General features: G+C 47.8%; 11 protein-coding genes across 11 annotated transcripts; 5 read left to right on the plus strand and 6 right to left on the minus strand.

Annotated features, from left to right (window-relative positions):
- Positions 1-950: 950 nt before the first annotated feature.
- On the minus strand, positions 951-1272 carry AGABI2DRAFT_192538 (hypothetical protein; the record flags this gene model as incomplete). The annotated part of the gene is made up of 1 exon (XM_006460894.1): positions 951-1272. A coding segment is annotated over exon 1 (306 nt), but the record flags the coding sequence as incomplete, so codon positions are not given.
- A 101-nt stretch (positions 1273-1373) lies between these two features.
- On the minus strand, positions 1374-3224 carry AGABI2DRAFT_117878 (hypothetical protein; the record flags this gene model as incomplete). Its single annotated transcript, XM_006460895.1, has 3 exons — positions 1374-1534; positions 1594-2819; positions 2881-3224. 3 exons carry the CDS (start codon positions 3222-3224, stop codon positions 1374-1376), a joined length of 1731 nt encoding a protein of 576 aa, XP_006460958.1.
- Positions 3225-3269: 45 nt separating this feature from the next.
- Positions 3270-6587, plus strand: AGABI2DRAFT_221313 (hypothetical protein). The gene is made up of 7 exons (XM_006460896.1): positions 3270-3701; positions 3752-3893; positions 3949-4189; positions 4242-4704; positions 4755-4831; positions 4887-5076; positions 5132-6587. Exons 1-7 carry the CDS (start codon positions 3686-3688, stop codon positions 5941-5943), a joined length of 1941 nt encoding a protein of 646 aa, XP_006460959.1. The 5' UTR covers positions 3270-3685; the 3' UTR covers positions 5944-6587.
- A 1202-nt stretch (positions 6588-7789) lies between these two features.
- Positions 7790-8672, plus strand: AGABI2DRAFT_117881 (hypothetical protein; the record flags this gene model as incomplete). Its single annotated transcript, XM_006460897.1, has 6 exons — positions 7790-7889; positions 7957-8000; positions 8062-8094; positions 8155-8223; positions 8283-8315; positions 8373-8672. The coding sequence occupies 6 exons, from the start codon at positions 7790-7792 to the stop codon at positions 8670-8672; spliced, it is 579 nt and encodes a 192-aa protein (XP_006460960.1).
- Positions 8673-9834: 1162 nt separating this feature from the next.
- Positions 9835-11379, minus strand: AGABI2DRAFT_69892 (hypothetical protein; the record flags this gene model as incomplete). Its single annotated transcript, XM_006460898.1, has 7 exons — positions 9835-9940; positions 10000-10372; positions 10427-10577; positions 10628-10786; positions 10836-10988; positions 11048-11140; positions 11188-11379. Coding segments are annotated over 7 exons (1227 nt in total), but the record flags the coding sequence as incomplete, so codon positions are not given.
- A 118-nt stretch (positions 11380-11497) lies between these two features.
- Positions 11498-14440, plus strand: AGABI2DRAFT_192540 (hypothetical protein). Its single transcript, XM_006460899.1, has 16 exons — positions 11498-11894; positions 11957-12079; positions 12138-12209; positions 12263-12381; positions 12436-12601; positions 12662-12824; positions 12877-12901; positions 12950-13099; positions 13154-13261; positions 13317-13470; positions 13524-13551; positions 13614-13647; positions 13704-13876; positions 13929-13969; positions 14029-14227; positions 14287-14440. The coding sequence occupies exons 1-15, from the start codon at positions 11567-11569 to the stop codon at positions 14223-14225; spliced, it is 1881 nt and encodes a 626-aa protein (XP_006460962.1). The 5' UTR covers positions 11498-11566; the 3' UTR covers positions 14226-14227; positions 14287-14440.
- Positions 14441-14462: 22 nt separating this feature from the next.
- AGABI2DRAFT_204339 (hypothetical protein) lies at positions 14463-19148 on the minus strand (the record flags this gene model as incomplete). Its single annotated transcript, XM_006460900.1, has 32 exons — positions 19035-19148; positions 18870-18968; positions 18469-18814; positions 18321-18412; positions 18032-18262; positions 17902-17976; positions 17782-17846; positions 17662-17737; positions 17590-17611; positions 17510-17537; positions 17386-17459; positions 17237-17334; positions 17139-17189; positions 16849-17002; positions 16769-16796; positions 16608-16714; positions 16485-16557; positions 16148-16429; positions 16058-16101; positions 15902-16005; positions 15785-15852; positions 15709-15735; positions 15624-15647; positions 15537-15579; positions 15449-15481; positions 15334-15392; positions 15234-15278; positions 15165-15178; positions 15076-15117; positions 14819-15016; positions 14647-14759; positions 14463-14544 (listed from the first exon to the last, which is right to left on the minus strand). The coding sequence occupies exons 1-32, from the start codon at positions 19136-19138 to the stop codon at positions 14463-14465; spliced, it is 2901 nt and encodes a 966-aa protein (XP_006460963.1). The 5' UTR covers positions 19139-19148.
- A 122-nt stretch (positions 19149-19270) lies between these two features.
- On the minus strand, positions 19271-20821 carry AGABI2DRAFT_192541 (hypothetical protein). Its single transcript, XM_006460901.1, has 7 exons — positions 20645-20821; positions 20538-20598; positions 20393-20477; positions 20247-20335; positions 19653-20194; positions 19526-19602; positions 19271-19477 (listed from the first exon to the last, which is right to left on the minus strand). The coding sequence occupies exons 1-7, from the start codon at positions 20794-20796 to the stop codon at positions 19371-19373; spliced, it is 1113 nt and encodes a 370-aa protein (XP_006460964.1). The 5' UTR covers positions 20797-20821; the 3' UTR covers positions 19271-19370.
- On the plus strand, positions 20793-22947 carry AGABI2DRAFT_192542 (hypothetical protein). The gene is made up of 7 exons (XM_006460902.1): positions 20793-21314; positions 21365-21576; positions 21623-21845; positions 21897-22159; positions 22213-22587; positions 22644-22766; positions 22821-22947. The coding sequence occupies exons 1-7, from the start codon at positions 20835-20837 to the stop codon at positions 22888-22890; spliced, it is 1746 nt and encodes a 581-aa protein (XP_006460965.1). The 5' UTR covers positions 20793-20834; the 3' UTR covers positions 22891-22947.
- Positions 22948-23030: 83 nt separating this feature from the next.
- Positions 23031-24568, minus strand: AGABI2DRAFT_192543 (hypothetical protein). Its single transcript, XM_006460903.1, has 5 exons — positions 24506-24568; positions 24387-24443; positions 24186-24333; positions 23651-24129; positions 23031-23596 (listed from the first exon to the last, which is right to left on the minus strand). The coding sequence occupies exons 1-5, from the start codon at positions 24539-24541 to the stop codon at positions 23081-23083; spliced, it is 1236 nt and encodes a 411-aa protein (XP_006460966.1). The 5' UTR covers positions 24542-24568; the 3' UTR covers positions 23031-23080.
- A 52-nt stretch (positions 24569-24620) lies between these two features.
- AGABI2DRAFT_192544 (hypothetical protein) lies at positions 24621-26215 on the plus strand. Its single transcript, XM_006460904.1, has 6 exons — positions 24621-24823; positions 24884-24953; positions 25004-25056; positions 25110-25700; positions 25758-25908; positions 25962-26215. Exons 1-6 carry the CDS (start codon positions 24668-24670, stop codon positions 26069-26071), a joined length of 1131 nt encoding a protein of 376 aa, XP_006460967.1. The 5' UTR covers positions 24621-24667; the 3' UTR covers positions 26072-26215.
- The last annotated feature ends 24 nt before the right edge of the window (positions 26216-26239 follow it).

A 26239-nucleotide genomic window follows, 5' to 3' on the forward strand; every position in this document is an offset into this window, starting at 1 on the left:
ACCGACTCCATGTTCAAGGACTTGAACGAAATAGATTCAAAGCACACTTTCAAGTATGTAGCTGGTTATCCGGTCACCAAATATACTGGGATAGAACGGGAAACCCGACGCAACAGTTAAATTGAATCTAGCGGTCTGCGTGTTTTACGCGACAGCGATGATGTCAGTGAGACTTATACGTATCAGGCAGTGTCAACTCATTTCCGCAAAGAACGATGAAGAAATGGAAAACGAATAGAATGAAAAAAAGGAAATTGGCCAAGATAATTGAACCCGAGTAATGGGAGACGATGAGGAGCAAACTCCAGAAAGTCGCTTGGCACTTCCATCGAGGCGATTAACGGTGGAAATATTCTGGTTATTAACAAGAATTTATCAGATTGCAATTGAAAGATAACCATATCAAGGACAAGACATTCTTAAAGCATCCCGTCATTCCCGACAAGAGACAGCTGTTATGGTCCGTGCCTCTGGCTAGCAGGTCGACCCTGCTTGCTCCACAATCCAACAAATTCGAATTCCAGAAAGACGTCTGACAGGTCGGATGGTATGTTCAAAATCCATCTCAAAACCAGCATACGTATTATTCAAACCGTTGGGGAAAATTGAAATAAACATAGCGAAACGGAGTAGTCCGCTTGAAGCTACAGACATTGCCATAGGAATAGGATGACGTTTGAGTGGAAACAAATAGTAATTAGGCGAATGTTACCGCGAGTATCCTTGGAAATTTTGTCGCGAGATGAGATTTTTCGGCGGCAGCGCCATAGTATGCGGAGTAGATCACAGTACCGCAAGTGAGGTAGTAGCTACAGTCCACGACTGCTCAGTTATCGCAAAACTTGGCTATACAAACATCATGAAAGCTACCCGAAGTCAATCTAACTCAGGTCAATGAAGAAAAAGTGACTCACACCAAGCTTGAGTTCTATGCATCCACCAACCCCTCTTCCACATTCGCCAGTTCCTCCCTGGCACGTTCAATGCGCTGTCCCTGCACATCCACATCCCCCCGATCCTTAATTCTAACCACATTTCTCGCAGATCGTACATATTCATACGAGTTCTTCAAGGACTCCTCCACAGCTTGAAGTTCATCATCCTCTTTTTGAACTTGTGTTTGTGTGCCGTCCTTGGTTATTGGAGTCGTCGGGACCAAAGTACCCAAATCCAAGTCTGACGCCCTCAGCAGAGCAAGATCTTGCAAGGTGTCGGGCAACACGAAAGGTTTTTGGTCTTTGTTCGACGGTAATGGCATGCTTAAGGTTGGAGATGAAGGGTCTTGACTATTTACTTATGTATTGATGCCATACATTACGACCAACAGATTAATACTAAACTACTATGTACCCTATGAAGACGTATCATTAATTCTAATTTCTAAACAAATCTAGTGGGTCTTCCGATGATGGAAGTGCCTCCTCGAGAATACCCAAGTTATCATCTTCATCTCTATCTTCATCAGTGTCATCAGTGTCGTCAAGATCGTGAGGTTTCGAATTGGGATCTCCTTCTATAACACTTTGTTGACCTGCTGGTAAATCGACTGGTTGTAAGGTCTGATCGGACCGAAGGCAAAAGTGAGGAACGTACCACGGTATCGCTTGTGCCTGACGTCGCTTTTAGGATGTCTACGCTTGAAAAGCCCAGTCTCTTCGCTACGGCGACGATCAACGCGGCAGTAGTGAGATCGTGAAAGTTGTTGATGCGGACAGCTCTCGACTTTTCTACGTTTTGAGGGGCCACCGAGATGGTCCACTGTGCAACTGTCACGGCTAGTGATGTCTTCGTTGCCATAGGATAATTCTGCACCCGAAAGGGCAGCTAAACATCTGTTCTCGACTTCTTCCACATGGGAGATGAGTTGTAACCTGAGTTGCTTAAAGGCCCCCTGACCATGTTGTTCTACGAGTACCTGTTCCGTTTCTGAATCTTCTATGCAGTAGAGGGCACAGACCCAAAGGGAGGACTGGATGCGCGGAAATCCGTTATGTAAAAGGGTAGATGAAAAGATGGAGAGGATGCTTTCATACTCGGGAAGCGATTTTAGCCGCAAGAGTTGGAAACAGAGGAAAGAAAATGTGGATGACGAGGGGAAAGACCGTTGGAGGAGCTGATAGAGTGCATCATGTTTGCTGATTTTGCGGGGTTCATAGACCAGCCAAAGGGTGTAGAGGCATGCAATGGCATCGAGAAATGTGGAGCCCAGCGAACCATAGCTGGCCAAGGGCGTTCTAGAACGACAGAGGTCAAGAACGTCCTCTATTAGAGATATCCGGTCGAAGATGAGGAGGTGGGTAGATAGGATTTTGATAGATGATATACAAGTTTCGACGCACAGGTCGAACCATTCGAACAGTTGCTTTTCGAGGCCGTCAATGTCTCTTTGCTTGCCCTTGAATTTTGGTCTTCGAGATAAGATGGTATCGACCAGCGATCCGACAAGGTCAGGCAATAAGGAGGGCTCGTAACGGCTAATTTTTCGGGCCAAGAGCCTGGTGGCTTTGGAAGTCCAAGCCAGGCCGGAGCCGGCACGGAGAAGTGCACTAGTGACCAATCTGACGTAAATGGAAGAGGGAAACTGGGTGTGCCATTTGCAGTAGAGGTCGACGAGAAATCTGCGGTGTGCGGGATTTGTTATTCTCGGGGGAACGTCTCGGCGTGATTCGAAGGCGCATTCGAGAGTGAGATCAAGGAGGACTTCGGATTCGTGGTAGAGCCTGCGCTCCAGAGTGAGGTCCAGCAACGCCAGGTATAGGCTGGGACAAGGGGGGCAGGAGTCTATGATGAGATGCAGAGCGTGCATGAGAAGGGCACGGCTGGAGAGGGGTACTAGTGTGTATGTGTGTTATATATATAAATAGGGGGGGCGGGACTCACGGACGGTAGGCGGAGGGAATGGCATCGAAGAGAACGTCGGTTGAACTGTCGTCACAGTGGAACTGGGCACCGAGGATGGTGGCACAAAGGCTGGCGAGGGATGACAGGAGGGGGGCATCGCCATGAAGCTTGGCGACGAGGTCCGAGTAGGCGTCGCGCACGGCGTATATCTTTCGGGAGAGGTCGAGGGTAGCGCGGATGTCGGTGGAAAAGTGGATGCGGAAGCCGAGGTTGGCGGTGGGCTGGAGGGCGGCGAGGTGCTGAGCGTCGTTTGCGGCGAGGTGGACAGCCAGCGCCTGGCACTTGGCGTTGAGCGGGCGGAGGGACCTGGGATGCGGTGACATGCCAACTCGCTTGCCTCGCCTCTCTCCCTTTGACTCCCATGGCCCTGCCTGCTGACCTCCCCTCCGCCTCGCGCCGCACGTCCAGGCCAACGTCCCTGCACATCGACCATCCCCAGGACCTCGACGTCGTGGTCGACACCTCCCCGCCCCCCGCCATCGATTACCCAGATCCCCCCTCCCACACTAGATCGCGCTCATCTCTCCCCGCCGACTCTCCCTGTTTCCTCCACTCCAATCTCAACCAGGATGCCTCCCTCACTGACTGGCTCAAGACCCGTGGTGGACCCAATCAGTCCCTCATCGGCGACCTGGGTGTCGCAAGGTCCCTTCAGCCACCGCTCCCAAACAGACCCCTCTTGGCTAATCTCCGACAGCATCTCTCTCCAGACAGCGATGGCGAAGACGAGTTTGTCGGAAGCCTCACGAAACAACTCGCAGAAACCGCCGTCGGTGTCCGCGAGATGAGCAAACAACTAGGTGCAAATCCTTCTTCTCCCCAGTAACCCCCCATCTGATCCTTTTGCAAGGCCGTGCCCGCGTCCAATCCAACATCCAGAACATCCTCATCGTCACGAAAGCACGCGATAACAGACTCATCAAGCTTACCCGCCAACTTGCCCTCTATCTTATGTTCAAGCGCCGTCCCGGTATGAAGCGCGGTCTTACAGTGTATCGTTTTCTTTCCCTTCTTTCTTTCAATGACTATCTTCTTATTCCGGTCCAGATATGTCGATAGCCAATTGCGTCGTTCCAAGCGTTTCGATGCCGCTGGCATCCAACGTGATTACCCCGAATTATTTATACCATTTCCCAGACGCAGGGGCTCAAACAGTCATTCATCGACCGCCTCGTCCAATGGTGAAAGTGGCACTGAAGACTCATACCACGATGTTGAGGGCCAATTGCGCTACTGGACAAGCAGCATGTGCAACCAAAGCCCGCACCTCTTCGATTTCGTCGTCACCGTGAGTGCCTCCAGCCATCATGATTTTTTAACGGATTAACATTGACATCCAGCTTGGTGGTGATGGAACCGTCCTCTTCACCTCGTGGCTCTTTCAACGCATAGTACCTCCTGTACTCCCCTTTGCCCTCGGCTCCCTGGGGTTCCTAACCAACTTTGACTTCAGCGACCACGAAACTGTTATGGACGCTGCCATCGACTGCGGTATTCGAGTCAATCTTCGGATGCGTTTTACTTGTACAGTCTATCGTGCTGTTGGTAATGGAGTAGGAAAGGAAAGGAAGGCTGTTAAGCGCAGCGAAACTGGTGAAATTCTGATGAAAAACCTTGAACAAAGTGGCTGGGAAGCTGTCGAAGGCGCCTGGTCTGTAGCCCACACTACAGGAGACGGAAAGCCCCAAAAAGACAAACAAATCATGTGCTTCACTACAAGGCCTGTCGAGCAATTTGAAGTTTTGAATGATCTCGTCGTTGATCGAGGACCAAGCCCTTATGTGAGCTTGCTTGAGCTCTTCGGTGGGTCAGATAAGTAGAGCTCTTGTGGCATCTTGCTGATGGAGAGAAAGGCGATGACCATCATATGACAACGGTTCAAGCCGACGGCCTTACAGTCGCAACCCCTACAGGGTCGACTGCTTACTCTGTTAGTGTGGCCAGCTTGATGATCATGCGTTGGAATTAATCAAGCCGATCCATAGCTCTCCGCAGGTGGTTCTTTGGCTCATCCAGAAATTCCTGCCATCTTGATCACGCCTATATGCCCTCATACACTATCATTCCGGCCCATGCTACTACCTGACAGCATGGAGCTGCGTATATGTGTTCCGTACAATTCCAGAAGTACAGCTTGGGCCTCTTTCGATGGTCGCGGACGAGTCGAACTCAAGCGTACGTCGTTCTGTACCTTGATTCATTATAAGGTTTTGACTTTGCTGCTTTGTAGAGGGCGATCATATAAAGGTTACCGCATCCAAGTATCCCTTTCCAACTGTTTGTGCATACAACCAGTCCACAGACTGGTTCCAGGCCATTTCCAGAACTTTGAAATGGAACGAACGAGAGCGCCAAAAATCATTTGTCGTCGTGGAAGAAGACCCATCGAAACCTACCAAACGCAGAAAGCGCGTGCCGGCTACTGAAGGAGAGCTTGAAAAGATTGCGAATGACCAAAGGAACGAAAACCCAGATGACGATTTTGAAGACTACATATCGGATGAGGAAGATGATTTCGATATCGATGATTCGTCCCTTGAGGCGTCCATCGTGGCCCCAAATGAACTCGACACGTTGACCCCTCAGGAACATGCTAATGCTGCCGACAAAGTTCGAGAATCTAGACAACAAGAGCATGTTGTGTCTAGCATCAAACACGGAAATGGACGGGCATCTAAATCGCGTTCACGTTCACGAGTATCTACTGTTCGTCACCCACAACCCAATCAACAGTCCCTTGCCACTCCTCGACACGTCGGTTTTGACTTCTCGCAGCAAAATGATGCCGACCGGGATTCGTTGCATGTGCCTCAACAAACTTCAAGAGACGATTATATCTCCCCCCTCAGGTCACCTATTGGAAGGAGCTATATGTCGAATCGAGATACAGAAGACCTTGCAAGGACACCTACCGCGACCACCCTCCTCCATAGCAGAGTTCGAGACCACTCTCGATCTAGATCGCGGGACCTGACTGGCCCTCGTACCTTTGCCGTTTGGGGCAACGATGAAAGTGATACCAGCGATAGCGATGCTCTTTAACGCACCACATGTACCCCCGTCATTCTCACTAGATGACAGAATCTTTGTTTCAATTTAGAACTCTCTTCGTTTTACCGCGAATGAAAACAAAACAATGTACTATGTAGTCAACTTCGTTTCTGATTAGATTGAAATGCCTATGACACCTACGGAAGCAGTTGTGGTTTTACCCTATATCATTAATTTCTGTGCCTTACCGCTATGAACTAGTAAAATACTGTATCCTTTTGTGCAAATCTTTCCAATGACCGATAATCTGGCCTATCTTTTGCGACTGACCAAATCCATAAATCCAGTTCGGGCAATGTTATATCTTTTATCCAATCGAGGGATTCTGCATTAACTGCACTGGCCTGGGCCACGTAGAAGGAGCGTGCTGTTTCAACGATCATCTGGCAAGCGTCAATCGCGGCGGCTCTCAATTTGAAGGCTTGATCATTCGACAGGACCGGTCCGTCTTTAGATGTGCTGCTTCCTGCCTGCCCAGCCCTAGGCGGGCCGAGACCTAGAAGTGTACTAAGTCTCGCTTCTGAACCAGCGCCTTCGAAGGTGGTGTTGAGTCCCGGCGCTTTTGATATATCGATAACGCCCAGGTGGATTAGCAGGGATGGTATGACGTTGTCTGAAAAGATTGGGGTGTCCCGGGTTTCTGGAATAGGGAAAGGAGGCGGTGAAAGGGAACCAAAGCGGATCCGGATGGCATGCATGAGGAAAAGAGCCTTTTTGAAACAATAAATAGCTGTAGAAAAAATAGATAGATTGGTACTAGTGTCAATGAATGTGGATACATGCATAAGCGACTGACGTTGTCCTTCGATTATGGCCATGTCCTGGAAGGCGGGAAAAGCTTTGACGAGCTGTGAAGAACTATATTAATATGCTGAACCGTTTGAGGATCTTGTTGATTACTTACACGCGCTAGAACTGTTTCCAGAGAAGATTCGGTATTTTGTGTCCCCGCTCCTTCTTTGAGGGCTTCAAGGACGAAGCTTCCCAAGTTGGTGTATCCACCATTGACTAGAATGGCGCCAGTCTCGTTGAGAACTCTGGTAATCAACATGACTAGTTCATACAAGGGCCCCCCGAGTTCACCAACGGTCACACCCGGTAGAGTTTCGTGCGGTCTCTCGACATGAAGATTGACGCCCATGAGTTCTGCCACCTGGGCCATGCTGATCGATTGCATGCCGCGGGCTGATAATAGATCATCCCCAGAAGAAGAGGTGATGAACAAAGAAAAAATAAAGGCTCGGATGCTGTCCCAAGCGCCTCGGCCAAGCTGTTGATGTAAGGAAGCCCGATATCCGGAAGCGAAATTGAGGATGGAGAGAACGGAGATTAGATTTAGTTCTTCTAGGTGGGAATCGAATTTCAGTGGGAGGTTGAGCCCGTGCACGGTAGAAACACGTTTGAAAGAGGAAATGAATGCTGGAGATTGTAGAAATCGTTCAATTGCGGGTGTAGTAATCTAAATGAAAGATACGGTGATATCAGTACTTAATATTAAACATTGACGCTGGCATGGAATGCGGAAAATGGCATCTAGGGACATTGCAAGGGCTGTGTAGAGCCAGCAACACGTTGCTGGTCGGGGCTAGAGATGATGCAAGTAATGACGCCGACATGGTTTTATGGTGTTTTCTGATCGAAGATAATATACAACTATGACGGATGGCTTACTTACATGAATCCCTGCAGAAATTCGCAGTTGTCGCGAAGAATATCTAATCGCTTCAAGGTAACCGCCCGAGGGAGGCAAGGGAGGTGCTGTCGGAGTCATGTTAAGTGCTATTGACATTTTGATTGATTTGATCCCTTGCCTAACTATAGTCTTTAACAACTTCCAATGCTCCCAACCTGCCGTGCCTTTCGTTTTTTGAATGGATCTCATGTCAATTTCCCCAAACATTCTCGTGCTTTCTCAGCGTCTCTTCCTGTTCCACAAGGTAAGAAGAATCATCCTACATGCAGCAACCGCGTTTGGCTCAACTTAAACCCAAATTTCCAATTCAGACCTGCGCGTTCGAATAATGAATGACATCAAGTTAGCTTTGAAAGTAAGAAGCACGCGGTGCTCGTAGTGGTTCATATTCACGAACGTGCTAATGATTGTGGCAGTCCAAGGATTCTATGACGGCGACTACGCTGCGGGTGAGCAATAGAACAAATTGTATGGGTCTCGTCTTCTCATTCATATTACGCGTCGTGTAGTCTATCCTTGCCGATATTCAAGCCGCAGACAAATCTCACAAGGATAGCAAAATTGGTGAACCTGCCATTGTGAGTTACTTTACGGCCCGCACAAGCCTCGGAATTCTATTCTGAGCTTTCCCTACTAGAGGGCATTCATAGCAAGAGGTATTTCCAAGCGCGTGAGTGTGGATTGTATCTCGCTTAAGCTCGTGATTTATCGTATGCGTGCTGTTTAGCATGATGCCGCTTCACGGTATGATCAAGCCAGACGTCTCGATCTCGCGTCCAAAGAACGCCAGGAAGCAGAAATCCTTCAAAGAATGCTCCCACCTGCCTTGTCAGACTCTCGAATTGATGAAATTTTGAAGCAAATCATTGATTCACTCCCACCTTCCGCTAACCGGCCTCCACTGGGACAAGTCTTCAAAGCATTTTATGCTCAAGTCGATAAGTCCCTTGTCCGGCCTGACGTACTAAAACAGCGAGCTCAAGCGGCTTTGTCAATTTCCCATACATCAACTGCTTCAACTTCATAGACACTATTTTAGACCTCGATAGATATCTAGGATGGTACATAATACATGACGGCAATAATCACATCCCACGAGGTGTTTCAATGCCATTCTCTTGTTAAGAATTGCCTGCATCTGCCACTTCGGACAAGCCTTCGACCGGCTCAGGACCGAGACTCCGATCAACTCCTTTACCCTTGTCCAAAACTTCAGGAGAACGGTCAAGATTTTCGTTGGCACTTTCGGCCCTATGTCCGCTATTCACATGGTCGGGTCCTCTATCTGAGGTATGTCCGGCATGCAAGGTGTCTGTCACGGGAAGGGCGCTCCGAAGTCTGAGCAAGTCTTCCACACAGCCATAGGCGGTTCCTGACACGCGTTCTAGAATGCGGAGGCGCTCGTCGATAGTTTCTCGGGTCAACCTGTCCATGAGCGACAGCTGAGTGTCAGTGATGTGCCTAGGAAGCTGGGTCATGAAATCTCCTGGGTGTGACGCAGGTGAGGGCTCAGTATTTGCCGAGAATGTCTGGGGGAGCGTTGTTCCATTTGCACACGGTAAAGATCCCTGAGCTGATCGCGATTGAGAGAGATCAAATAGGGGAATGAACTGTGGAACCGTCGAGGAAGCGGAATACGAAGGTGGTGTATCTGTCTGAAGATCCGAAGACGTAGTCAGTCCGCTGGTATCACGAGATGGAGGTTCATTCCCCTCTGAAGAGGAGTTCCCGTTCAAACGGCGCAGTGCCGCGAGTGCAGCAGCGGCTCTAGGATTCTCAGAACCATGACTTTCACCAGCTGTATCCTGCGCATTCGTAGGCACTGCATTAGGCGCTGGCGCTCCGGATGGCGTTGTAGAGGTAGCTTCACGAGTTGGACCTGGTGGGATCCGTGCCTCATTGTCATTGTCGCGGCGACCTGGCCATTGTTGCCAACCGTTTGGTCCCGGAAGTCCCTCCAGAGGTTGTACAGGACGCAAATTAACTGGCGTATTCTGTGCATTATTCTGCGGAGTTCGATATTGAATGGTATACTCAATTACTATTGGATTGTTACCACCATTCGCACCCATATTTTGCGCAACGCGAGGGGGAGCCAAAGGGTTGCGCTCGGCACCGAGCCCGGGGGGACCAAGGATGCGTCCAAGGAGCCCTAATGGATTCCCTATTGGATTATTAACGGCCGGGGCATCATTTCCAGGTTGAGCAGCTGGAGCATTTCCCTGTTGCTGCGGTGCGACTGGGGGTCCATTGGCCGGTCGTCGAGGTGTGTTCGGCTCGAGCACAGTTTGACGACTGGAAATTATCAAAGTGATCAATTGATGGCACGACGGAGATGAAAAGTCAGTACAGACCATGTTGGACAGCTTTGCTGCCTTTCCAGCCAAGAACGAAGGCAATAGAAATGGAAGATGTGCCCACAAGGAAGTTTTTTGGGAGTGACATTTGGTCCATCGCTTACTGGAGGTTGACCTTGAACAGCTGGCACCATGTCTTCGCGACAGATGATACAAGTACGATCGGAAGTGGCAGCTAACTCAGCTTCAGTAGCATTCGGATAACGCTGATCCATATTACGGGTCGCCGTCTGGTAGCGGTGTAATGCACGTAAGCGGGTGATAAAGGAGCGCGCAGTGATGTAGACATCTCGAACTATGTTGAGAGGAAGACCGTAGAACGTTATGATGATGATGAAAAAGATGAGATAAGTCGTCAACTTGAGGAAATCTAGCGCCAATTTTGTGAACGATTAAGATATGTAGGAGAGCGGGCACTACTCACCTGTGGTCAGTTCGATATAGAACACCCACATCGATTTATTTTCCCAAGGAGGTGCGTTTTCTCCTCCACGACGCCCTGCGCGCCGTAAATCATAAGCGAAGAGAAGATATTTGAAAACGGTGTTCATGAGGCTGGCCATGAGAATTCCATACTATTAGGAATTGTCAGATGTTTGAATGAACTCCTCAAAGACAAACCAACTTCGCTGGCAAATAAAACCATACCACCAACACCATACGCAATCGTGTGATCCATTGCGATGACGAACATTATGAAATCCACGAGCCACAGGATCGAAAACAATGATATCATCCGTATGTGAAAGAGTACTGGCGGACCGGGATACTGCTGTTGGTCCATCTAGGATGCACAGTCAAAAAGGGGTAGCCGTGAATAAGCTAGTAATTACCCATTCAACGCGATCACTCGACAGCCAGTGAAAAGACTTGACGAAGAGCAAAAACCCGAACATGAGGACGAAACCTATGTCGAATTCATCACGGAAAATGGTAAACGCCAAAAGGGACTCCGTAATGAAGAACCAGAGTCGGTCATAAAGCCGCTGAAGGAGACGAGCGGTTACTATGAATGATTGACTGGTGCGAGTGGTCGGAAACGCACCTCGACCTCGTTCGCGCGAAGAGCACCAAAGAAGATACGCTGAACAATGTGTGCACCCAACAGGGCCAGAAGCACAGCAAAATTGGCGAGAACCTGGAAAAGGGTTAAACAGCACCTCGAGGTGCAGTTATGAAACGCACGAGAACACTGCGACTGCTTTTGGAAAGCGATATGGCGACTGAATAGAAGTTACTATAGTTGCGGAGAGCATTGAAGACGACGGCGGAGAGAGCGACGAGGGAGACGAGGAAATAGAGCTGGACGCGATGGGAGAGAGCGGAGCGGAGGACACGATTTGAGCCATGGCGGAGGAGTTGTTGGAGAGGAGGCATTGGCGCAAATGACACGTGTCCGGATCCAACTCAACCAGTGTTTTGGAAATATGGAAAGGCGCCAATCACCTCTTCGTCTATATAATGAGCCCCACTTTTTCATTTTTTTCCTCGCTCGGAATACCGTCCTTGTTGAACGGCATTCTATCAGGCTGTGTCTCACCCCTATACGCGCACTCGTCATCGCATGCTCCCGCAACAGCCACCCGCTATCTCGGATAGCGCGGTGAACGGTACCAAAGTTAGCAACGTCACCGGCCAGAAAAAGATGAAAGCGAACGGCATACAAGCGCCTAAAGTGACCAAGGCGAAATCTCGATTCTTTGGGCGTTTCGGCGCTCTAATTGGACTTACAAGTCTTTGGGCTGCTATTCGCTATTCAAACTGGGCGCCAGTCTCATCATATGCTCTCTGCTCACGAGAAGGAGATTTTATCTACACGGTCGATCAAAATAACACAAATGTTCAATGTGTAGTTGTCCAGGGCGCTCATATCTCGCACACTGGTTCACTGTGTGCGTTATGCTGCGGAAATTTGTTCATGGTGAACCAGCCCTGACCATGCACAAATGTATAGCGGATCTCACCGGTCATTCGAGCTCTTACCCCATTTTGGGGGCGATCGCACAGGTCTTCGCTCGTCCCTCCTTCGAAATTCGTTTCATTCCCCCAGGGTCCATCGTAGTCCCCGGAGTAAGCGGTCAGTAATTGACGCTTGGCAACACGATATCTGGTTAATAGTTGTTCCGACCATGCAGATTCTCATGCACACATTCTGGAATACGGAGCCTCACACGAGATACCCTTTGAAGGATCTCCAACAATTGCAGGTGTGTTTTCACTACCACTTTTTTCGCGCCCAAAGCATTGATTAAGAGTCCAGATGCTGTCTCTCGCGTTAGAGATGCTATCGTAAACGATCCGGACACTATCAATAACAAAACTAAGTGGATCCGCGGAAGTGGTTGGGACCATACCGTTTGGTCCTCTTTGCCATCAGCTGTGAGACTCACCATATCGCGCGCTAGGTTCGTGCTCATGTCCTATATGTCATAGGGGGATCTGGATGCCGACCCTTATATTCGCGGGCGACCTGTCGTGCTGCAAAGCAAGGACTACCACGCTGTTTGGGTTTCACGTGAAGTCATCAGACTGAGTTTACCATTGCCCGACAGCGTCGAAGGTGGTGTCATTGTTCGAGATGAAAGTGGACAACCCACTGGTGATTTTCTCTATTATTTTAATTTATCTGATCTCCATGTTCCACTAACGAGTTGCCCAGGTGTTTTCTTGGATAACGCAATACGCTACATCAAACAACCCGACTTGACCAACGATGATCTGCGAAAGAGGTTTAAAATCGCAGTTGACCACGCATATGAAAGAGGCTTGACATCCATACATGACGCTGGACTCGATCCTGTGTCTCTGGCATTCTTCAAAGAGTAGGCTTTGCTTTCGAGTAAAGATAGGGGGTAAATAACTCCGTGTTTCCAGGCAAGCTGACAATGGTCTATTGCCGGTTCGTATGCATGTCTTCTCCCATAGGAGTGATTGACATCTATTCAAGATCAGGATATATGGAATGAGGCACTTCAATCCGAACGAAGCATTTTGGGGAAACAGTACTGAAATCATCATCGGCACTGACGAATACAGACTCACGGCGCGAAGTGTCAAGATCTTTGCTGACGGCGCACTTCGCACCGGGGGGGCAGCGGTTCGTCTTGAGTATCTCATTTCTCACCGGGCTTGCATATGAATATCCACCCAGCTCTATGAACCATATTACGATAATCCAGACACGTCAGGATTCATGCGCTTGGACGACGACATTTTATTCGATGCCATACGCAAGTTTCTACAGAATGGTTGGCAGGTGGTAAGCTCGATGACATCACTTGTGCACCCGACACCGTGTTGATATGGCTCAACAGAATGTCCATGCTATCGGTGATAGAGCCAACGGCCTTGTACTGGATGCCTTTGAAGCCTCCCTGAAGGGTGTTAATGTTACGGCGCTCCGACCTCGTCTCGAGCACGCACAAATGATGACTAGGAATGACATGAAACGTCTCGGCAAGCTGGGAGGTAGAGTGGCTTCTTAACATGCGTCTTTCAATATTTTTGATGCCACATACAAGTTATTGCAAGCGTTCAACCCACCCATGCGTGCGTAGCTTCGTCACCATATTATGTTCCCTCGTATGATCAATTGGCTTCGTCAATCATAGCATAAGCGATATGTGGTATGCTCAAGATCGCCTGGTGAGTTTTCATATACGGAAGTTTCCCCATCAAGTTTTTAACTTTTAATTCTCTAGGGCCCAGAACGTGTAAAACTGTTATATGCATTCCGTTCCATCATCGACAGCGGTGCGAGGATAACTTTCGGTTCTGATTTCCCCGTCGAGTCTATGAATCCGCTCTCCGCATTTTATGCTGCAATTACTCGTGTTTCACCTGATGGAAAGTCCCCTCATGGGCCGAATGGCTGGTAGGCCAATCTCTTTGTCTCGTTGTAGTCACAAGACTTATCATTAATGTAGGTTCCCCGAAGAACGCCTTTCTCGCGCTGAAGCTCTGCGTGGTAAGTCTATACATGCCTTTTAACGTTATCTATCACATATGGGTGCCTGCCCTTTATAGGTATGACGATTGATCCTGCTTACTCGTCATTCACGGAGGACATTCTTGGCTCTATTGAGGCTGGAAAACGTGCCGACTTTACAATCTTTTCTCGAGATATCATGACTATTCCTGTTGATAGCATTCTCAACACTCAAGTTGTGGCCACTGTCATTGATGGTAAGACAGTGTATGGAACTTTGGATTGCGATGTCTAATGGTAAGTTGGGTTATCTCCAATGGAATAATAATCAATGTTTGATATTGTAATCATTCCAGGTTTTGTTGATTGGGATGGAGGCTCATGGGGGTGGATTTGTATCAGAATTAGAAATTTTTTTGCTATACATCAATCTGCCGTTGTGGGCCTCCTGTATACCCCTCTGAATAGTATTGAACTTTTTTGATATACAAATACATATAGTTCTTGCTGGAACTAAAATCTACAGTAAACACTACTCATCCTCATTTTGGGTTGACTTAGAAGTCTTCTTGAACATAAATGTTATTGTACCTCCAGGAACTTCCTGGATGGACCTTGCACTAACAGAGAGCTGCTCAAGGTTGATGGCTGAAAGCAAGCTCTTTGACTCTTGGTTGGTTTCTTGTGCAGCTGGAGTCAATGAGTCTTCCACATACAAGACTTGTTGTAGAATATCATCTTGAACAAGGTCCCTTGCTGAAGCCGCTAAGCAATTGACATGACTCCAATTTTTAAGAACAACTAAAGCTGCTTCCTTCTTCACCAGATTCTACGCAAGAAGCAGACAAGTCAGAAAGAGTCTGTCACGAAATTTACTCATGATCTTACTGCCTTGTCTAGCTTGTTCACGTAATCCGACGTCACTTGCGTTGCATTGACAAATCCCCGATTGATACCAGGATCTTCTGCGCTGCCTTTTCGAATGGATGTGGAGTGGTCAGTAGCGACGTCTTCGTGGCAGGGACATTCTAGAAGATCATGTGTGTTGCTCGAGGTGTTGACATGAATACGGAATATATCCTGGAGCTAGATGGTACAAGTGTCAATCCGAGGATGACCAGTGTGAATAATTGAATTCAACTTACGTCTCTTTTGGTAAACGTGTCGCTTTTCGAAGCGTTCGCAGTCTAGCTTAATGTAAATTGCGATTTACGAAAGCGTCACCAAAACATACACCACCAATAAGGGCTTACCAGCGAAGTCAGCAATCAGTCAAACGACTTATAGAATCTTAAATGCTCACAATCACTAAGGGCCAATTTGGTCAATTGACGCTGATAAATTTTCTCTGAAAACCCAAAATTTAGTCAGAAAAGGTTTACTGCGCGTAAAAGGAAAGTTACCGTCAATCGCTCCCGCCGTGAGAAGTCGATATATAAACACGGGTCGCTTTTGACCATCGCTGAACAATGTGTGATACTTGAGTGCGGTCGAATGATTCGTTAAGGACTATCCTACCGGTGGCAACGAGCCATTGACTGTATATCGTGACTATGAAAGCGGATAATCGGTCAGTGCCCTCTGCTCCTATACAATGGAATCTCACCTCGGATTCCAGTCCGAATCAACCAGGAAAAGCCGAGAAGCGCCTGGAGCCGTCAGAGTAAGCCTTGACTAGAGGAGTGTTAGTTACCTATCAGGTTGATACCAACGCCACCTGCGAAGATAAAAAAAAAGTTACGAAAGATAGCCATGCTAACCGCTATAAGCAAGCCTACCAGCTTTTGAACTGAGTAAAAAAATGACTATTCATAAAGTTTGAGTCAGTTTGGAGTGCAATCGGGAATTACCCACACCCATTCCGCTGATTTGATCTATTGAATGAATTAACATATCCTTGCCGTTGTGCTTGGGGAGTTTGACTGCGCTCATGGTGGTTAGGAAGGATAGCCAGGAGAAGCGAAGACGCACCCATCAAGACGGAAGTAAGAGTATTGTTTCTTCTTGCAGAAAGCTTCTAGTATGTTGAGGGTTGAAGTATAGTGAGACACTAGAACACATTTCTCTTCTGTGGTCTAGGGTTTTGTCCGTCAGTTTGGAATAAGGTTATAATGTAGAATGCCCTACCTCGTGAACAACTTTAAGTATGTTGGACAGTGCGATCAATTTGCCTGAAATGTACGTCAGATGAATCGTAACACTAGTATGGCTACTCACCACTCAAACTCATATCTTCTATCTGAGCACCGACTGGGACTAGTTTGGTTGCATCTGCAACATTGCGTTTCTGGAAGATGCTGTTTTCTTTTCCCTCAGCATTGGCCGCCATAGCTTTCAATAGAATAGGACTATTGCTGATCTTTGTAAAAATCCCGATCAATGCTAGCGCTTCCGCAGTCGTATTTTGTTCGATGATATCATCCCCCCTGTCAGAGGTAAGGATTTTCCGGAATATTTGGAGCTGGAGGGGCGTAGGTGAAATAAAGACGACATATTCATCTATCACACACGGAATGTTGGAACTTATACTTTGGATGAGGAGTTAATGACGTACGTTTCGGTGGTAGATAGTTATTTAATAAGTTGGCGTCCCGTCTCAAGACATAGCTCTTGGCTACAACCAGCAGCTACGTTTGTTGTTCAGTGCTTCAGATACTCGGAAGAATTACTTTCATACCTGTGACGTCCGCGCTTCACCTATTTCGATTTCCTTTGTGGAGGCATCAGGAGATCGGCTCTTGAGGATAGGGACCTCATAAAAGGATCGAAATTTGGGATAATTCTCTAGAGGGGACGTGATCAGTACCCAGACAAATCTCGAATGTCAGAATGACGCACCAAGAAGCCCCGGATTACAGAACTCTGTCTGCATCATTGCTTGAGCATGTGCCAGAATCACGATGTGAGCACTACGTTACCATGGCATGGAATTCGCTCAGGTCGTTTTGAATAGGTGTCCCGGACAAAATTATACGCCGACGCGTCTTAAAATCTTTAAACATTTGGTTTGTTTTAGTCTGCGAAGATTTGAGTCGATGTCCCTCATCGCAGATTATGAGGTCAATTTGCGGGCTAAGCAATTAGTTCAACCTTTGGTTACAGGAGCTGATGAATATGCTTACAAACAACGAAGATTTTCAGATTTGTTGCTGTTTTCAGATTCCGGTTCTGTTAGCTTGACTATATTGTACTTTACGAGCAAGCTTACACCATTGATCTGAGACGCTCGTACCCAATAATGAGGATTGGATGAGCAGATCTACGAAAATATTAGAATGCGTAGAACACGATTGCCTAAGAACTTACGAGTTCTTGAAACCATGCAGTTCAATGGGATCCTTACTATAGGTGGCAATGCCAACCCGATCTCTTCCGAGCCACTTATAAAATTCGCTCCTCCAGTTCTTGCCGAAAAATGATGAACGAGGAATAGGCAAGGTAAAGAAGGAACTTACATTCATCAAAGAAACTGGGCACACAATCATAACCTTTTTTACAACAGGTCCCGCTCCAAGATACGGATTCTGTTCTACGAGCCAAAAGTCAGCTATCTATTGCCTGGTAAAACTGAGTGCTCACTGAGAAGTGTCCATACGAGGGCGATGGTCTAGAATTTCGGAAGTTATATTTCAGCAACACCTATAAAATACGTGCCATACCTGAAGCGTCTTACCGAGCCCCCTGTGAATGACATGAGTCAAACATTCTTAGAGTGATAGAAAGGACTGTACATCTCATCTGCCAGAATACAGCCCTGGCCTTCATGCTTGCTAAGTCCCATAACGCATTCATACAGGAATTTGACACCTCAGAAAGAGTCAGCCAGGATCATACTTGAGATTCTGTCTCACCTTCTCTTTGATGATCTCTCATACGTCGCGTCAATATCGGGTCAACAACTACCGGAATGATAGGTCTATCTCTATGGAAAGTTGAACATCGCTGCCCGCGATAAGATAAGGGTGGCTGACTTCATTTTAAGTTTTTCACTATGAGTTGAAGTTGGTTTCTTCATGACAAGTGCTCCTTCGGCATTAGGATCATGTCTATGATGGAATTATATAGCAGAGTGATCCATGAAGGTAAACCTTAGACACTTACAGAGGACCAGATACTTTTGGCTTGGATATACCATAGAATGACGAGACGTTAACGGTATTTTTTACCAGCTCTGTAATTGTTTCCAGCTTCGTCGCTTCATTGCTACCCTCTTGTTCAAAACCCGGAAACTGCGATTGGGGTATCCGGCAGTCAAGTTGGACCTCTTTACCACCAATATATGTTAGGAGGCCGGAGTGTGGCTGCTGAGAGCGAATGACAGTGAACCCAACCCTAAGAAGTTCGATATTACAATGGGACGACACTTGAACATGAGGGCCTTGGTACATACATTTTGCCATTTTCATTGAACATTGTCAATTTGCCATCTTCACATGCCACATACGCGTCGCCATCCCAGGTCTTGTGAGCCTTGCTCTGTTGCTTGCGCCTAGTTCAACCATCAGAACAAATGAACATGAATATGGGTCGGAATCTACTTGCCAGTTAGCTGTCCAGTAAGACGGCGATGTATCGTTCTCTGGCTCTTGATCGATCTTCACGACTGTATTGCTACTTGAGGCCAAGTTGACTGGTTGTAAAGGGATGGTAACTTTTCGTTCAACAAGCGGTATTAGTGGTTTTCGAGAGGTAGGTGGTACAAATTTTGATTTCGTCCTAACTGCAGGAGATATCTCCGAGATGGAGTTGGAGGTACCAACGCCAAAACATCGGCCACTATTATAATCGTCCTCGGAGATTTGACGATCCAATTCAATTTCCTTTCCACCTACGAAGCATTCTCGACCTTCTTCAAGAACGCCGTCAATACAACCCACTGACATCCTGCGTAACATAAGCTTCAGCCTTTCAACAGAAGAAGAGATGCATATATGCGCACTGTTTGCCATCTGTGTCATATATTGTAGCTTTCCTGCCTGAAATACATAGCACTGCATCACCGTCCCATGTCTTGTGTTTCCTGGTTTGGGGATTCCGCCTGCACACGTTTCCCATTCACTGTTAGTGCCCCGGCAACTCAGAGCAGTCATTAGAAAGGTTCTACCAAGTTATCATCCAATATTCCTGCTTCTCGGGCACGAGAGAGGGTCTTTTTCTACTGGTCCATGCTGGATCTTCACCATCAGCGCTTCTTTTCAAGGGGTTCATGAAAGCAGGCATTTCCAGTCCGGCACGCGTCCACCACGGTTTCCATTTAAGCGTGATACGTGATCCAGTCCATCACGTGGCGTTATATGCCGTGAACAGTGACTTACTTGTTGGCGAGCTCGGCGGAGTGGAGATTAGCTTGGAAGTACTATAATCACTGTACGATACAATCAAAATATGTCTACCCAATAGTGCATTTTATAAATGTTGTTCGTGGAGAGTCATTTTCGAGCTACAATTCCTCAATGCTCCATTTCGGACGAGGAATGATGGCATAATCGTCGTGGTCACCTGTGAGGAACCGATGCATGGAAGCCCATGCGATCATGACCGCGTTATCTATTTGATATGAGTATCATTTGGTTGCTTATGAGACAATGCAAGTACCTGTACACAGTGATGCCGGAGGAAAAACTAAGCGCATATTTTGGTAATGCTGGGTAGAATCCAGGCATTCTTGCAATCTAATCGTCCAAAAGTGAGGGAACCGAATACTGGTAAAGGTAGAACGAACCGTTTGCGGAGACAGCTGTTACTTGCCACACCACCGCTTACTACAATGTCCTGAACGTGAATATTTGCTTGAGTACACCACGCGAGCGCAAGCAAGAGCTTCTCCTCCAAATGAGCAAATACAGATGCTTGAAACGCGCGAGCCAGCCGCCGTTTACGCTGGACGTCAAAACTTTCGATACCACCTTGGTTTCTGAGATAGATGTCCATATATGAATGAAATCCGGCGAAGGAAAAGGCTAACTGCCCAAGCATGGGCTTCGGAAATGTTGGGGTATCAATGTCTGCAGAGTCAATATCTTCACTGGCAAGCTGTTCGAGAGCAGCACCAGGCCCCAGTGCTTTCCATTCGAGACCCATCAGTCGGGCAACTCGATCAATACAACGGCCGACAGCTTCATCTGCCGTCGTCGCCAGGATTTTAAAGTCGACATTAGATGATGCGAGTAGCAGTAGTGTATGGCCTCCGGATACTAAGAGAGTCAAGAAAGGGAATCTAGGTGGATCTTGGGTGGTGAGGATAGAGGTGAGGGCATGACCTTGCTTGAACAGTTTGAGTTAGTGATGAAGGAAGAGAGAAAAGAGAAAGACAAACCATGTGGTGTACTCCAACCAATGGTTTGTCTAACGCGATAGCCAGCGTCTTTGCGGCATTGCAAGCAACAGACAGACAGCCGGGCATTCCTGTATGGATGGGCGCTGCATTGAGGAAAAAGCATTACGAATGGAGAGGCAACAGACCAGGGCCTCTAGTAAAAGCGATGCCATGTACGTCGTTGACAATGTCGATCCCAGCTTCGGTTAAGGCGCGTTTTACGGCCAAGGGCTGGAAAAAGAGGTTGAATGTCGAGTGAAGTTGAAAGAACGAGGGGTGCGTCAAACAAACCATATTACGCTGGTGTTCATGGATGGCCTCTATCGGCTGTATTCCACCATACTGTTTGTGTCTAAAAAGTCAGACGGTTCGGGAAGTGGGTCGGAGGGATGACGGACATGTCATGCTGTTTGATGACGACGTTGGAAAGGATTTGCCGGGAAGAGTTGACGACGGCGGCGCAGGTGTCGTCCGCTGAGGATTCTATTGCGAGGATGTTGAGGCGGCGGGAGAGTGTTGAGACGGAGCGGAGGAACATTGAATTGAACATGAATCAGCAGTTGACTTTAACTTACTTTGTGACTTATCATGGTCCCCGTCTGGGCCAGCTCCGCCCACCTTCCTCGCAGATCGCACGAACATACGCCATCCGACCTGCGCCAGCCTCCCGCTAGCACTGCCGACGACCAGCGGGAACCACGACGGCGCACGTCGAGCGACTCGACGCCGCGCCAGACCTCGGCCAACACCCGCTTCCTGAGTAGCGCCAATGAGCACGACGCCAATAAGAATATTTTGTCTTCCATTGCATCCGTCGGATCAGACTCTATCGCCTCTGCACGGCGCTTGGGCTTCTTTGCCGACAAAATCTCGTCTTCCTTCTCCGGAGGCACTGCGAGTCCGCATCACAAGACATCAGCCCTCTCCTCCCAACTCCTCCACCCCCTCAGCCATTCAAAGCCCGATTCCACCTCTGCCATCCCGACCTCCAACCCCTCCTCCAGCTCCTTCATGAATCCCTCTTCAAGCTCTACGAACCTCCCAAAGACGCATACTTCCCCCTCCAAGGTCTGCAGTATCACTTGCATCCCACGTCCCTTGACTCAGCATCTCTATAGGGCTCATATGGACGTACCTATGATCCAAAGCTTGTTAGTCGTGAAATGCATCGGTTGGCCCCCCTGCTGTCTTCCGCCTCTTCGATGACGCTTGCACCGCCGGGCAGTATCTCCCAAGTAAATCTAACCACAACGAGCTCTTCGGATCCTTGGGGCGCCTTGCATGTCCATGTCCTCCCTTTATTCAATGGAGAGCCCCTTCGGATTCCCATGTATGTCGTTGCCCATGTTAATACATGGTCGCTGACCTTACCCCAGAGAAGACTTGAATAGTCTTGTCAAACGGCACATTCAGACAGTCGTTACATCAACGCCCAACCGAGCCTTGAACATGTTGGAGACTGATGCTGCAGAACTAATCGCTGCAGGGATGGTCACGCTGAACGCCAAACTGATGGGGATCCACGAGAGTAAATTGATAGCACGGGTTGTTGAGACCTGGAATTTCTTTTGGGACCAAGTCCTTACTTATGTGGAAGGGGTAAATTACTCATCAGCATATTTCAGTGACGTGCATTGACCACTTTTCTAGGTTTTATTACCGTTGCAAACACACCCTCTTCTGTCCTCGTTGTATCGTACACCCAAGTCCCACAGGGCCAAATCGCCCAGCCGCCCGAGTAATGTGAAGTCCTCGTCCAAGTCTGATTATACGTCGACCCATATTGATGTCCGTACCATTGCGCTCCGCTCTTTCCGTGATAGAGTCATATTTCCTCTTGCTCCTCGTCTCTTTGAACAACTCCAAACGGAGGCGCTCTCCGAAACTTATCATCGACCTCGGCTGCAACAGATGTTCGTACACCCGTCCGATAGCGAATGTCCTCTTGGCTGATTATTACCTCTAGGCTCCTCGTTCTGGCATCGCAAAGCGAAAATCGCTCAAATACTTTCTCGCTTGCTCCTCCCGACCCTGATGCATCACCTAGTGCAGCTGCCGTAGATGACATGCTTAGGGCACTGCGAAGCACTCGACAAGAGCGTCCGGGTCTCTCTAAAAACAACCCTGCGTTCCCCGTACGAGCGCCGAGCTTCTTATCGGGTGGATTGCCACGAGACAGAAGAGGTCGTGTTGCTCATAAGCATAGAAACAAGCCCTCAGCCTTGAGTTTACACCTGGAGGATGATGAGAATCTCTTTGGCGTCGGCGATGAAACACCGAGATTGGCCCAACCTTTTGAAGCTGAACATCGCCGCAGGTTGCAATTACTTGATTCATTAAAGTATGTCACATCTCATTTTCACCAAGTTGCTTATGACTGAGATCGACTGCTTGCAGGAACCCTGATGCTGAAAGCTCGACAGACCCCAAAGGGGGATGGGGACTCGGAGCTGGTCAGGTGGAGAGAACCAGTGATGACGACGACGACGAGGAACTTGATCAGGTACAACTACAAGAAAAAGTACGTGTTCAATCGCTGTCTCTCATACGTTCTTACATACCAAAATACAGCTAAATGCCGACCTTGATCGAATGGTTGGGATCCCACCGCCTAATCCTCCAGAGCCTGGGCGACGAAGGATGACATGAAGCTTGAATTATAGCTATTGTATTTTTACGACTGCAATAATTTTCAACTTAATATTTTAAAGTGCTCGGATAGCAAGAGTCTTTTGTAAAAACCCGAAAAGCTTGCTGTACCTCCTCAACAGCGATAACTTATAATCGGCAACGAATATTCAGGGTATATCGGAATGTAAAGACAGTCAAGATGGTTATGTATCAGAATGCTCTCGACCCAGTTCTTCTAGCCTTTGCAACAAACCATCCACGCGTCCCTCAAGACCAGCGACATTATCCTTGATAACAGCCTTGTTTTCGATCAAGCTATTCTCAACTGTATCCACCGCGCCACTGAGTTCAGTCAGAGCTTCATGTATCTTTTGGTGTTCCTTCTCCAAGTCTTCAAGCGTAGCCTGAAATTCAGAAGCGGATGTATGGAGAGCGGAGAGAGTCCGAAGTCGTGTCAAGATATGGGGAATCTGAGGTAGGGAAGGACCGAGGCGAGAAAGAATGGGGAGTAAGTGTTCGGGGATGGGAGAGACGCCGGAACCGGCGTTTTGCATCGTTTGACGTCGGTGTTGTTGAGCGGCAGATACTCGGTCGAGATCGGAGAGAAGTAGTTTGAGACGGCGAGAAATGGAATCGAGATGCCTTGGTTGAGTGAGAAGGGCCAGCTGAGAATTAAGACGCGTTACGAGAGGTAACAGAGGTAGAGGAAGTGGGGAGGTCTGTAAAGTGGATTTCATGAGCTATAGGTGCTTTGGAGACAAAAGTGTATTTACCTCATCCAAAGCTGCATTTGAGGAACCAACTAGTTTTTCAAGCCCTCCAACACGCTTGTCAAGTTCTATCAGGTTCCGCGTTTTTGAAGCTTCAACACCCTTCCTAACTTCCTCCGATCCATTTTGCACCCCCTCTTCTTCCTCTCGCGTTGAGGAGTTCGGCTCTTGTACATCGTTTCCCAAGACAACTCCAATAAGCCGACCTCTCCCTTCATGTCCTTTCCGAATTCTATCCAATCGACCCCTTACATTGACCAATTCCTTGATAAGCTCTCCAGGATCCACATTTCTCTCCTCGCGTTCCTTTTGTAATAAAGGATTAGCAGGATCGGCGAGTTCAGTTTCTAATGAAATGAGTTCGGAATTTAAAGCACGGAGACGATGGGATAAGGGGAGTTGGCGTGGGACACCGGAACGAGTAGGTGAATCGGCTGATGAATCTCGTGAAGGTGGATAAACGTATGTCGTCCTTGAACGATCTAAAGAAAGATGGAATTCCGTAAATGGAGAAGGGGATATAAGGATAGGAACATACGCTTGCGTTCAGCTTTTCTGAATCTCCGGCCCGCCTCTTTGGGATCGATAAGTTCGGTCATGTCGAGCTCCTCTTTCGATGGAGGAGGCACATGTTTTTTTGTTGTACCGCGATTGAGAGTCGCCTCGTCCTCGCTTGACTCGTCCTTCTATTAAGTAAACATTGTCAGTTTCGAAGGGGCTTTGAAATGGAGGACTGAACTGGAGCTTGGGGGGCGGAAACTATATCTTCAGTTTCATAGATATCTGGTGCGCTATCCTTTAAATATTTATAAGAAATGAATAGACACAAAGAGAAAGAGGTGTATGTCACGAACGCACGATATCTGGAAGGCCTGCGTACTTGTTCGAGTTCATACCTTGAATGGATGATGTGAGATGAGTTATAAGGCAGCAAAAGGGGGTTAGGGTTCGAACATTTACTTTCCACACGGCACACACACACACGATGGTTCTTCTCGCCTCCTGACCGTACCCGTGGTCATGTCAGAGAAATATTCGCCTCTGCAGGATAAAGTACATTCAAAAAAGAAATATGTACTCGTCATACACGGAGGAGCAGGTATCATCACCCGAGAAAGCTCAACACCCGAACAACGCGCAAATTACCGGGAGGCTTTGAATAAATCATTAAAAGCTGTAAGTAAAGTAAAGATTTCTGTTTAGCAAAATACCAACAAAGATGCTACTTGTACATAGGGATATGAGATTCTCAGTAATGGTGGTGAGGCTCTGGATGCCGTCGCTGCGGCGGTGACAGTCATGGAAGGTAAATGTCATTCAAGGAACATAGGAGTCCATATTGACTGTTATCTGCAGACTGTCCCTTGTTCAATGCTGGTAAAGGTGCCGTATTCAATGTAGCCGGCAAAGTGCGTATAAACGATATCGCAGTCATGATTCACTTTATCTTCCAAACCCGCAGAATGAACTGGAAGCATCCGTCATGCTATCCAAACCTCCAGCTTCCCACTCCCATATACCCACCACGCGCCGTGGCGTATCAGCCACCCTCCTAACAAAGGTCAAAAACCCTTCTCAACTCGTTCGAGCATTATACCTCCAACCCGACCAAGTACCACATCCATTTATATCAGGAACTACTGCAGAAGACATCGGAGCATCTCTTGGAGAAAAGTTGGTTGACCCATCCTATTTCTATACGGAACGACGATGGCGGGAACATCGTCGAGGGCTTGGATTACCAGAAGAGCCGCTACCATACCCACCAGACACGAACCACGATGATAAAAAGGATTTACCTCTAGATCAGTTACCCAAGGGCACTGTAGGCGCCGTCGCCCTTGATATCCGTGGCTGCATAGCCGCCTTGACTTCCACAGGTGGACGTACAAACAAGCTTGTTGGGCGTATTGGAGATACTCCGCATATGGGATCTGGTTTTTGGGCAGAGGAATGGAACCGCACAAATTCTGCTTGGTGGCAGAGTATCATGGACATCGTCCGTTGTCGTCCTCCTACCGCGCTTGGCGTTTCCGGAACAGGTGATGGAGACGTAGGTCTCGTTTGTCCCTCCTTAACCTCATTGATGAACTTAGGTCTATCCGACTAGTACTTTATCAGATTAGCAACCGCGGCCACTATCGCTAGAAGGGTTCAGCTCAAGAATCAGACAATCGCAGAAGCTGGAGAATCTTGCATGAAGGAACTCGCAGAAAACGAGGGCCTGGGAGGTGTCATTATCTTGGATTCGGAAGGTAATGGTGAGTCGTATAAGAATTTTCAAGTTTGTTGATTCCTGATCTTGGTGTATTAGTTGCAATGCCCATGAATTCACCAGGAATGTATCGAGGAGTCATCCGACAAGACGGCGTGCCCTTAACGGCTATTTTTTCTGATGAAGAGGTTGTATACTGTAGTCTCTGATTACAAGTTGTCGAGTCAATGTTAAATATATCCAAAGCCCTACCGAAAGTAGAAGAGGAGGTCGTTAAGAATCGTTAACTGCGTGTTTGCCTTGGATATGAATCTCGCTAATACTATTAATCTTTAGACAATAGTCAGATGTCACCACCCCCAGAACTGACCACCATC

This window comes from Agaricus bisporus, assembly GCF_000300575.1.
Source record: "Agaricus bisporus var. bisporus H97 unplaced genomic scaffold AGABI2scaffold_5, whole genome shotgun sequence".
Lineage (NCBI taxonomy): Eukaryota > Fungi > Basidiomycota > Agaricomycetes > Agaricales > Agaricaceae > Agaricus > Agaricus bisporus.